The following is a 12,447-nucleotide window of genomic DNA, read 5'->3' as shown; positions in this document are numbered from 1 at the left end:
TGGTGCCCCACACATACAACTCACACAGACAAATAAATATAAAAAAGGAAAAAGAATTATTATGTCAGTAGTAACAGCAAGAACATTGCAAAGTCAGCATGGTGAAACCTAAGTCAGGAAGCTTCTGCCTTAGCTTCTGAATGCCGGAGATAAAGAAGAGATGGCAGTGGATGCCGAGTGCCTTGTCTGGGTCTCAGCCATCACCACGGCCCGAAGGACTCACACATCTTGCAATGTTATCTTCGGTCTTGTGCACATTAGGACAGTTGTGGATGCAACAGTTATATGACCTAGAAGACACTTTAGAGTTTTGTTTTTCAAAGGGTCAAAAATCCTTCTGTTTCCTTGAGATTTCTGAACAAAACGAAGCAACCAAAGAGCAGAATGAAGAGAAGAAATCCCAAATTCCATATAGCATTTGAGACGGAAGTGAAATCCCTGATGATTTTCAGAGTCCCAGAAGGGTTTATCACAACGTTGTTCGGGGGCACCGCGTCTGATCACTGCTTCCTGCCCTGCTGCCCAGGAGTGGAGAAGACAGTGAGGGCAGAAAGCAGAAATGCCACACCCATGATGGTCAAAGTGGGCATCTACAGCTCCTAATCTTCTTAGCTCCTGCCCCGCAGTAGGAGGGAGACTGGAGATGGGGGAGCAGGGCAGTGGACAGGGTTGGGAGAAGGGAGGGAGGTATTGGCTCTTTTCCCACTATTATTACAAATGTTCTCATTACCCACTTATATTGTTACTAAGATAATGTCACCAAGAGTTCTACTTTAAATCAGGGAGATGTAGACCTAAAGCTGGGGCGCAGAAGCACAGCGGGAGCTTCACAACAGCAAGGCCTTGGCTTTGGTCCCAGAATAACCAATAAACAAATAAGCCAGAAAATGTTAATGTAAACAGGGTGATGGGATGGCTTTCACTTGCTTTTAGACTTACTTCCACTTTGCATGCCCTGCCCCCAACACACCACACACACACACACACACACACACACACACACACACACACACACGAAACCATCAATTCGCTCTTTCTGTCAGATCTTCCGTTTTTGAGATCATTTCCCTCTCTGCTGTACTTCAGAAAAATTATACCCGTGAAGGAAAAACTTCATGTTAAGAACCAAGAGAAAGATGCAGAGGATTTTCTTGTTGTTGTTGTTGCAACTCAACCTCACATTTTGTGAGCATTATTTGAGTTGAGAACCACCACCATTTACCCATATTTAGTAGTATTCTGATGTCATTTACACATTTTATTTTTTTAAAAGAACAAATTAAAAATCAAGGGTGTAGGGTGTAAAATTCCCTAAGGGTATTATTTTACTTTCCTGCAGTTTTTTCCCTTCATTATTATTAACTAAAAGTGCCTTTGCTGATGTCAGAGTTTGCTTATGTTAGCATTCGTGAAGCTCACAGGCTGCAGCGTTGTAATGCAGCTCCTCTAAATGTGTTTTCAAAGCACCGTGCTCTCTGGAAACTTCTAGAATAGTACAGAAACTGCTACAGTTGGTGGGGAATAAGGCTATGCTTCCTGACTTTTGACACATTTTAAGAAAGCCTGCCTGTGGTAAAAGCAACAACAGCAGACTCTTGAGTTTGAAATATAACCTACGCGGAGAGAAACGAGCCTCAAGATAGCCTTTTTAAATTTGTTTTTATTTTGTATTTTTATTGTTTAGTCTTGACAGACCTTTATGAAATTTACTTTCTCAGGCTGCCAGGCATAGTGGTACATACTTTTAATACCTTGAATCCTAGCATAACACCTGGGAGGCAGAGGCAGGCAGATCTCTGTGAGTTGGAGGCCAGCCTTGTCTATAAAGCTAGGTCCAGGACAAAAAGGATTGTTACACAGGTAAGTACTGCTCCAATCAATCAATCAATCAATCAATCAATCAATCAAACAAACAAACAAACAAACAAAACCGGCTTCTTAACACAAATCATCTCATTAAAATTAGGGATATTTAAATTATGTATAGTACTGATTACAGAAAGACAAATGCATAACAATTGGTGAGAAAGGTATAAGACTGAATAAGAAGGCAGGGAACTGGTATAGAAGGATACAATAACAGAATTAAAGGTACTTTCTATTTCTCTTTAAAAATAGGGAAGAATGTAGAAGAAACAAGACAAGTGGAATGGTTGGGTAGCGTTTCAATGTGAATGAAGTTATTCACAGAAATTCTCTTTTAATTTGTTTGCTACCAATTTTAATGGTAACTCTCAGGGAACACTGATGGCCCAGATTTGTGAGATGATACAAGAGAGAGACTGTAAGAATGCTGGCAGGTATCAAGTCAGCTCTATGCTCCACAGGTAGCGAAATTCCAGTGCATGGCATGAGCTCCTTGGCCTCTTACAAACTTGGGAGTGTGCTTACTATTTCTATTTCTAAGGCAGGCAATTCATGCAGATGTCCTTGTTTTGGGGATAGAGACCATTTGTTTTAAGTGGCTACAAACCGAAATGTGTATGTATGTGTGTGTGTGTGTGTAGAAGGATGACAAGATATAAAAGTCTTTTCATAAACTCTTAGAGTACCACTTTTGTCTTCTATAAATGGAAGCTTCTGCTTATAATTTGCTGTTATTTTAAATGAAGGTATTTATTTTTAAGGCAGTAAAAGACACACAAAGACACTTTAAACACATTCTTTCCCTCAGCTCCTTAGATCAAAGTACAAGTAGCAAAGAGACCGGCCCTTCGAACATGTCATACCGCTCTGATCCCAGGGAGTCCTGTCCATCGGCCACGTCATACCGCTCTGATCCCAGGGAGTCCTGTCCATCAGCCACGTCGAAAGGCTCTGATCCCAGGGAGTCCTGTCCATCGACCACGTCGTACGGCTCTGATCCCAGGGAGTCCTGTCCATCGACCACGTCGTACGGCTCTGATCCCAGGGAGTCCTGTCCATCGGCCATGTCTTACTGCTCTGACCTCAAGGATTCCCACACCTATTCAGGTCTTTCACGGAGCAGAATATGCCCTCCACATTCAGATTCTGGAATATCATTCCGGGTAAATATTTTTCTATTGGCAATGGAACTTATATTATGTTTTAAATAATACATGGGCTTATATTTAACATGCACCTGGAGTGTGTTTCCTTCCTACCTTTTCATTTCAATGGTTCCACTTAGCTGACAGGAGTAAGAAGCGTTCTTATATGTGTGCTGTCAAATTATAGAAAAATGAGGCTTTCATACACAATGACTGTATTTTATTCAATGTTGTATACCCAATGTCTGACATAAGCTTGTCACCCAACAGAGGAACATCTATGTATGTGTGTATGTGTATGTATGTATGTGTATGTATGTATAAAATAATATTAATGATTATAACAAAGCACACAATGAACCAGTGTTATGCCAATCTAAAAACAAATGAAGAACGTATTTTAAAAAACCTAGAATGTAGGAGGCTCTAGGCAAATCAATCGAGCCATCAAAATTGGAAAAAGCCATAAGGCAATACATGAAAATTAATTGTTGTTATATAGAGAAAGAAATGGTCACATGCTAAATCACACCAACAAATTAGCACAACGGTAAGCAAGACACACCCAGCTTCTTTGCCTTGAAGATCAGAAGCCACAAATTAAACCACATAACTACCAAAAAAAATGGATTTCAGCTGTAAAGATGAAAGCTGGTTTTTTTTCTCTTTTTTGTTTTTTGTTTTTTTTTAAATACAGCGTTAGCATAAATTCCCTTTTCTTTTCACTATTAGCTTCATAAAGAAGTGCAAAGGAGCAACAGGGTAAGGCATCCCCAGGGAATTGGATGTGCAGAAAGTTTTCCTATACAGCAAATTTTACCTGGATTCCACAATAGAATCTAGAGAGGACACATTCTGAAAGTATATAAACCTTTGAGCCTATTTATAACCATTTAAACCATACAGCCAAGAATAAGTCAATCACTGTAGTTTACCAATCTAAGATAGAGCTGTGTTTATTGTTTTAGAGACAGTTCACAAAAGCAATTACTTAATTACTGGAAACTTCATTAGCCAAAACTGATTATTTCAACAAATTATACTAGCAGTCCTAACATTTTAGCATCTGCTAACCAGATTTTGGATGATAATTTATTTTTATAATGAAGATGTAGTTTATATATTAAAGAATGCAGATCATCAAGGGACTAAGTAATAAAATCAAAAGATCAAAATTTGAAATTCTATTTTCTGTATGAATTTAATTATATGTGTGTCTGCGCTTCACTCTGTGGGTATGTGTTCTTGAGTGCAGTTGCTGATGGAAGCCAGAGGTACTCTAAACCCCTGAAGCCAGAGTCATGGGCAATTGTGAAACACTTAACCTTGTGTCTTGGAAACCAACCGAATGCAGGTTTTCTAGAAGAGAAGGAAGTTCTCTTAAACGCTGACACTCCTCTCAACCTCAAAATCTGTGGGTTAAAGCTGTCCTTTCCTAACTTAATTTTTGACAGTCTTTTTCCAGTGTTCCCATATGTTGGGCCAAGAATGAAAGGTTTTATGACTTAAAAGCCCTGAAAACAATTCACAGTATATACTAGCATGTATATTAGATCCCTAAATGTCTGAATCCCGTAAGGAAAAAGCTCATGTTTAATTTCTATTTACCACCGGGAGGACAAATTTATCTAGCAGTTGAAATGTTTTTTATAATATTTACACAAATTTAAACCAAGAGCTATGTGAGTTATTAATCAGTAAGATTAATGCAGTTGTTTTTAATGCCTTGTTGATATTTTGTTAAACCCCCTACCCTGGGTTCGCCTGTTCTGCGTGTGTGTAGCAATGGATAACAGAAGAATGAATCTATGGTGTGTGTGTATATTTAGATAGCATTTGTTCAGTAATATAAATTGTATTTGTTTGTTTATGTTAACCTCAGAAATGTCACCAGAAATGCAAAATACTGGAATTTTGACTGGTGACAACCTTTGCAACAGATAACGGGTGGAAGCCAGAGGCACTGTAATCCCCTGGAGCCAGAATTACAGGGAGTTGCGAAACACTAACTCTCTGTCCTGGAAACTGAACTCAGGGCTTCTAGAACAGCAGGAAGTACCCTGCAAGATTACTCCAGAACACAGTGTAAGCGCATGTTCTCCTCATGCTAATCTGACTGCAAAAAAAATGAAAATAATATAATCTGAAATATTTCATTCCATAAATGCTACGCATTTTAAAGTTAGTGTTAATATAGGACTGCTTCACAGGATGATTAATAGTTTATAAACCAAGATGTGTGTGGTGAGTTGAGTTACTTAGGAAGGTAATGAATACCGTCAGACATATAATATAGTAGTCACAGACAGAAAGATTCTTTTATGTAACTTCATAAGGGTAGATCTTTCACACATGGAACAGTTTACAGGAGGTACATAATGAATTGGGTCCATTTAGTGAAGCAATCTTACAAGTTAGTCATGTCCTACAATCAATTATTCATCATGAAATAGTAAACAAACAACTAAAGGGTGTTAGACTCTTAGTGCTTTTATACATATAAATGTATATATGTGATTTTATTTGTATGCATGTATATTTATGTAAATGAACATGTGTATACATACATATTCACTCTGTTGTTGCCCATCAAACATAAAAAATCTCAAGGGCTGGGTCAGAGGACGTGAAGATGCATAATGTGGAATTCACTGAGGTGGCTTCCATCATAAGACATGCAGACTTTAATCTGACTAAATACTTGATGCATACAAGCAAATTAAATACACTATATGATGTAAATGTATACATATAATAGATGAATGTTTCTCTTCTCTCTTATTTTAAGTTTCCAACAGATTCTTATAAATATCTTCTATGGAACAATATAGAAGACCATGACATTCAAGGAAGTCAGCTACATTGCCCAAGAGTAAGAAAAGGTAATTTTAAAAAGGGACTATTTCTTTTGCACTTTCTGAGTAGATTTTATTGTGTGTATGTATGTCTTCATCATTGTCGAATTGCTATGAAGAGATATCATGACCAAGACAACAATTCTGGATAAGCTTGCTTATCCAGAAACAGAAGCCAGAGAGAGAGGAGGGGGAGGGGAGGGAAGGACGGGACATGGGGTGGGTGGGGAGACAGAAAAAGAGAGAGACAAAGAGAGAGATACTGGGCCTGATGTGTGATTATAAAACTTTAAAACCCATCCGTAATGATGCAAATATATGAAACTATGGGGCCCATTTTCTTTCAAACCACCACAGTGCATATTAAAATATAATTCTGTATTCCTTGGGGATGGGGGAAAATAGTGTGGATTGAATTTTCTTCTTCTGTAATAGCAAAGGATTCTTTATAAGTAACTTTATTTTTAGAATATTATGAAAATAATAATTAGTACTAAATACTGAATAGAAACATAAAGAAGGTCCAGTAACCAACCACCTAAAATAAACAGATGTTGTGTAATTAAAGGAGGGTCCCCAAGAGCCCATAATAAAAAATAACAAATGTTTATTGGGAACCACACACAATAGAAATCTGATGTGTTCCTCTGCTGTGTGGGTGCTGGGGCTCGAAACCGAAATCCAACCACCAACCAAGCTAAAGGAAAAAGAGGAGCTAGCATGCTTCCTGTCTGTGCCTATAGTACCTCAGACCACACACTAATGGACTGGTATCTAAAGGCTATTGGCTGAATAAATTCCCACAACAACTAGATTTTCATATATATTTTTCATATATACATATTATAATTATGAAACCATATTTATTCATTTCTCTTTAATATGCTACCACTTAAAACATGCATTTTAAACTTATACATTTGTATTACCTGAACATTTAAGTGTATTTAACCAGTGGTCAGTTTTAGAAATCAATTTATTGTTTTATAAGTATGAATAACATCTCAGTTGATGCTCTTTTACTGCTTTAATCTAGTGTAAATCTATAATAAAAATCAACAAAAGAGAATATTCAATATACTAGGGCTTTCCAGAGAAACAAGACTTTTTGTCTATAGATAAAATTATAAGATATCGATTATAATAATTGGCTTACATGATTATGGAAGCCGTGAAGTCCCAAAATATGTCAACAAGTTTGAAGAACCAGGAAAACTAGTAGTGGATTTGAGACTGAGTCTGAAGACCTCAGAAACAGGGAAGCTGGTTCGTGACTTTCTTCACTAGAGTCTAATGGGAGAATTCTCATATAAGGCCTAGCAACTAAAGGCCAGGGCATATGGAGTTCTACTGAGTCCCAGCTCTAGAACAGAGAGTGGACTCATCTTCCCTCTGCCTTTTACCTCTCTGGGCCTCAGTGATTGAGTGGTGCCAACCCGGGAAAATTAATACAAGCCTTATTTATTCATATTGAAACACCCTCTAATGGTGTAGTGAGGAGCTGCGGGCAGGCCTGCTTTTCATCCCGCCCGGCTCCTGCACAGCTAGCTTAGCCCCAGAAATAACAACACACAAGTTGTATTTATTTAAACACTGCCTGGCCCATTATCTCTAGAGAGTTAGTTACTGACTAACTCTCACATCTTGATTAGCCCATTTCTAATAATCTGTGTAGCACCACAAGGTGGTGGCTTACCGGAAAAGATTCAGCATGTCTGACCTGGTGGCTGGCTCCATGGTGTCTGCCTCATTGCCCTCTTCCCAGGATTCTGTTCTGTTTACTCCGCCTACCTAGTTTTCTGTCCCATCAAAGGACCAAGGCAGTCTCTTTATTAACCAATGAAAATAACACATAGACAGAAGGCCCACCTACATCATAATGGTAATAAATTTAATTGTCAACCTATCTGGATTAAGGAATGTATAAATAGATGGCAAAGTGTTCTGTCTGACTTTGTCTGTGGGGATATTGTTGAAAGGCTATCATCTGAATTAGCAGACTGAGCAAGAAAGATTTACCTTTCCCTATCATGGGTAGGAACCATCCAATGGTTCGAGGACCATGATAGAATAAAAATGCAGAGGAAAGGTGAATTGTTTCTTTCTGCTTGAGCAGAAATGCTCATCTTCTCAGAATCTGTTTCTCAGGTCACTGGACTTGTACTTTAGTAGACTAGAATTGTAGAAAGGGACTATGCATTTCTCTTCTCTTCATGTATTTATCCCCCTCAAGTCAGTAAAACAATATTATGCAATTCCCATTTCATTGAAATTTTAGTGTTTATGAAACTTCAAATATATTGTTACATTTCTCCTCTATATTAAAGTACTGCAGTGACACTGTATGTTACATAATTGATTGATTTTGTAAAGTGATGTCAGGGATGTTAACCTGTTGATTTCTTACTCCCAGTACCACTCTTTTAACCCACATAACGCATGTCTCCCAGTCAGACTCAGTCAACAAAGGAAGACTTAAGTTTCATTTTCCTAAACCTGGTACAAAACATGTTTACTTACTTTTGTGCAATCAACTCTATAGGCAGCTAAGCGTTAACGTTTATTTTAGAAAGACTGGTAAGTAACATTATGACACATAGATTAGACATGGCCTTCAGAAACATTACACGATTTTTTGAAAGATAGAGAAATTTCAGAAAATCAGGAAGGAGGGAGATCGGAAGATACAGACACCAAATATGGAGGGAGGAGCTTGTCGGTGCCATGGAGAGGGAGCCACGCCCCCTGGATGAGATGAACAGGAGTCAGTCTGGGTCTTTAAGTGATTCGTGAAAAAAAAATCACATTTCTGGGCCTTTTACACCACTATGTGATATTGCTCCTGTGGCATGGGCTTCTGGAGCCTGCCTGCATTTGTTAAATGGTGACAGCGGATTCTGCTGGAGATGATCTGAAGGCCTTGCTATGAGATGACTGAGTGTTTTGAAGAGAAATATTTGATAGTGAGGAGGTTAAAAAAAAGGAAGAACATTGGTGTGGTGTGGTGTGGTGTGGTGTGGTGTGGTGTGGTGTGGTGTGTGTGCGTGTGTGTGTGCATGCACGTGCACATGAGTATGTACACATGTGCTTTGGGGGTGCTTGATGATTTTGTCAGCCACAAGGATGCAAAAAGAAGCTGTATTCTGGGCACAGGTGGAGGGCTGAGGTGTGATGAGAACTACAGCACTGTAGGAACACGTGGGCGTGAAAGGAGCAGTAAATCTGAGAGGAGACTGAAAGCGAGCATGTACAAAGGCAGTGCTTCGGCTCCCTTCCTCCCTAATTTGAAGGGCCAGGTCGAGGGCTGAGGTCATCAATCAGCAAAACCAATCCCACTCCATGACAATAGTAACCATTCATGCAGAGGACATCATTGCTCTTCTGAGATGAAGGCGCATTTCCCTCCCTCCCATCATTAACAGCACCCAATCACTTCTAAGTGACTAACGATAAAAGAAACAGAACATTGCCTACGGGAAAGAAAACCCTGGATAAAAGTCCATCACCTTAAACTATAAAGAAAACAGATGACCCTTCTACAATGCCCTTAATTTGGTTTAAATTTGCTTTATGAGATGAAAAACAAATGCTCTCAAGAGCATGCTGATAAGAATTATCCTCCTTTGAGATTAGATCCTCAACCATTTATCAAATCTATTTTAGACAGTCTCCACTGTCCCAATGGTCCATTCTCAAAGACTTGGTAAGGGAAGCAAGGTTATCTGGTGCGTGATAAACAGCAATTTCCTGAGGCTTTGATTGCTGGATCCAGGGTGACTTAGCCTGTTCCAATTAAATGGGGCAAACAAGCCCATTGTTGACAGAATCCTTTTGAAGGATATATTTATTCCGTTTGAAAATCTCTCAGCAAAGTGATTCTTTGACTGCCATTTTTAGCTACACATCCAGCAAGGGGACAAAGAATGGCTGTGAGATAAGGAGGGAGAGCCAACATCCCTGGGCTCTCAGGTACTCCAGTCTATAGTCTTAGCAGCTAAGATAGATCTTCAATTACTAACCCAGGAGGAGTAGAAAAAGACCAATTTAAAGTAACTTCTCACAGAGAAAATGACCTTTGACCTCCAATATCAAGGAAATCTTCGGAAGCTACTCCAAAGAGAAATAATTAAAAGACCAGAAAATCAATAGCATTCAACCCAACAGTACAGGGCAGAGCTTCAAAAGTCAGGGGTATTCAGCACACAGAGCGCATTACCAAATGTGGAGAGGGTTCAAGACAGTACTGTTTGAAGGAACCCAAGGTCAATTAGGTAGATTTTTAAAGCTTTGTCCACTGTGGATTTTATTTCCAATAGTCTTCCTTGATGGAGAACATTTCCTAGCTGAGCCTATCTGATTTGCAAAGTTGATGACCCTACCACACTCAGGGTCAAAGGATTTCCGGGGTTACCACAGTGCAGTTCATTGTGACGGAAATAGGCCAGATGACTTCTTGACCCACATCTCCCCCTGGTGAAAAAGACTAATGCTTGTGTCAGAAAAATGAAACATGGGACTTTCTCTTATTGCTTCCATAAATCCTTCACAAAAGGGATCATTGTGTCTTATCATCATCTAGACTAACACGCCACGAGAGCAATGCTGGCCCGTGGTGTCTCCAGTGTTTCCCTTCTCCCGATATCTTTATTTTTGGAAAGAGCAGAGCCGTGAATTCCAGAAAAATAAACAGAAGTGAGTACAAAGGCCACAGCTCCAGCATATACAAATCCAATATAGGAGAGCTGGAGGCAGTCTTGGGGGGAGGCAACTCACCCCCAAGTTGTTTCAGGGGCTCTGGCTGATAGAAGAATTAGCTTTGCTGGGTGTAGCTCAATAAACAGTGTAGCAGATAATGAATATAAGAAAGCATATGTTGGCCACTTGTTTTAGAAATAAATGTTTTATAAATAATTGTGAATGCCAAGCAAGTATGTGCTCCCTCAAACTCAACTCACATTGGGTCCTTGTTTCTGACCTTTCTGGTATTTTTAGATAGGCAAAGAACTGAATGAAGATCAGTAGCTGAAAGTCGAGAGTCACACGGCTCCTTTCCACTCACGTCAAGATCAGCAGCAGAACAAGCTTTCCTAACTGTGAGAACTGTGAGCAAATCTTATTTGGAGGAGAATATTAGAGAATGGAAGAAAATTGCTTTGGAAATGCAAATCAGATTAAGATGTGGGCAGTTCTGTTAACAAGGCTGGGTTTATGGGCAGGTAGTAAGACATGACTGTCATGTTTTGAATGTGCATGTCCCATGGCAAATGCTGCTTGGACACTCTTTGGCAGCTTACCAGGAGGTTCCTGAGAAGCAGCTGCTGTTTAAGGGGAAAATAGGAGTCTCCAGACATTGAAAAGGAAGAGATGGAGTCTCATGGGGAAAGTTATCAGATAAAAAGCTCACCAAATTGAGAGACCAGGGTGAAAAGATAATATATTCTAGTGGGTTTCCTCATTTTTGTCTGCTAGTTATAATTTGCATTGGACTAAAGGTTAAATATACCTGCTGATTTTTCCTCCATGAATGAAAGTAACTCATGTTACTTTTTTAGTAGTTGTTAAAAAAATAAATTAAATTACATTTGAGACTTAAGATCTATGCCCAGAATTTTGGATGGTCTAATAAAATGACAGATGATATATAGTTTAAATATTGTTTTCACTTGTAATATGCTACTTCAAATTTAAAAGCAATCTACAGCCAGGCTGTGGTAGCACACGCCTTTAATCCCAGCACTCGGAAGGCAGAGGCAGGCAGATCTCTGTGAGTTCGAGACCAGCCTGGTCTACAAGAGCTTAGTTCCAGGACAGGCTCTAAAACTACAGAGAACCCCTGTCTCAAAAAAAATAAATAAGTAAATAAATAAATAAGTGAAAATTAAAAAATAAAAAATAAAAGGAATCTACATGTGAGTGTATGTGTGTGTTTACTGCAAATTAAACCCAATCTTCCATATCTCAGGCAATTTTTCTACCACTGGTTCACACTCAACTCATGCAGATAAAAATTTACTTTTAATCATCTTTAGAAACATGAAACATTGGTTTTACATATAAATATATGTATTATTCATTCATTGCCAATAGTCTATATAGGTGTAAATTTAAATTATCTGAAACTGTCCTCGTTTTTCTGTTAGCTATACTCTCTTTTCTGTAAATTCTACTGAAAATTAAAATTGATACATAAAAAAGAAATAAAATCATTGGTTCCATCTCCTCTTGTGTAACCCGCGATGCAATGAGACCTCTAAGGGAAAAAGACATTAGACAGGGCTTCTTCAGAAGACAGAGGAACAGGGAAACCAGGGTGAGGGACTTACCTATGTGCTATTGCTGTATCTATGAGTCTGATTCCCTGTTTCCACATCAGGGGTTTAGCCTCCCAGTTGACCTTCTACTACGGGTTCTACAGCCAGAATTTCAACCAGTGACAGAGAACCTGTCCACATGAGAGGAAGTCCACTGGGCAAATTTTAAGAAAAGCATTTCTGGTGATACTTATAAGAGAAAAATGTGGAGAAGTCCTGCGGTATGGTCAAGGGATCCAGCTTCCTTCTACCTGGATCAGGCATGGTAAC

At 39.0% G+C, this 12,447-nt stretch overlaps 1 protein-coding gene across 1 annotated transcript in view; it reads left to right on the top strand.

Annotated features, from left to right (window-relative positions):
* Window positions 1–12,447, top strand: part of LOC125394191 (uncharacterized) — a 29,552-nt gene that overhangs the window by 4,026 nt on the left and 13,079 nt on the right. Inside the window, exons 2-3 of the mRNA XM_048424916.3 lie at window positions 2,675–3,029; window positions 5,800–5,893. Coding sequence (XP_048280873.3) covers window positions 2,675–3,029; window positions 5,800–5,893 — 449 coding nt within the window. The remainder of the gene's footprint in view (window positions 1–2,674; window positions 3,030–5,799; window positions 5,894–12,447) is intronic.

The sequence above is a fragment of the Myodes glareolus genome, chromosome 20 (assembly GCF_982192425.1).
Source record: "Myodes glareolus chromosome 20, mMyoGla1.1, whole genome shotgun sequence".
NCBI lineage: Eukaryota > Metazoa > Chordata > Mammalia > Rodentia > Cricetidae > Myodes > Myodes glareolus.
This window is presented reverse-complemented; position numbering and strand designations above follow the sequence as displayed.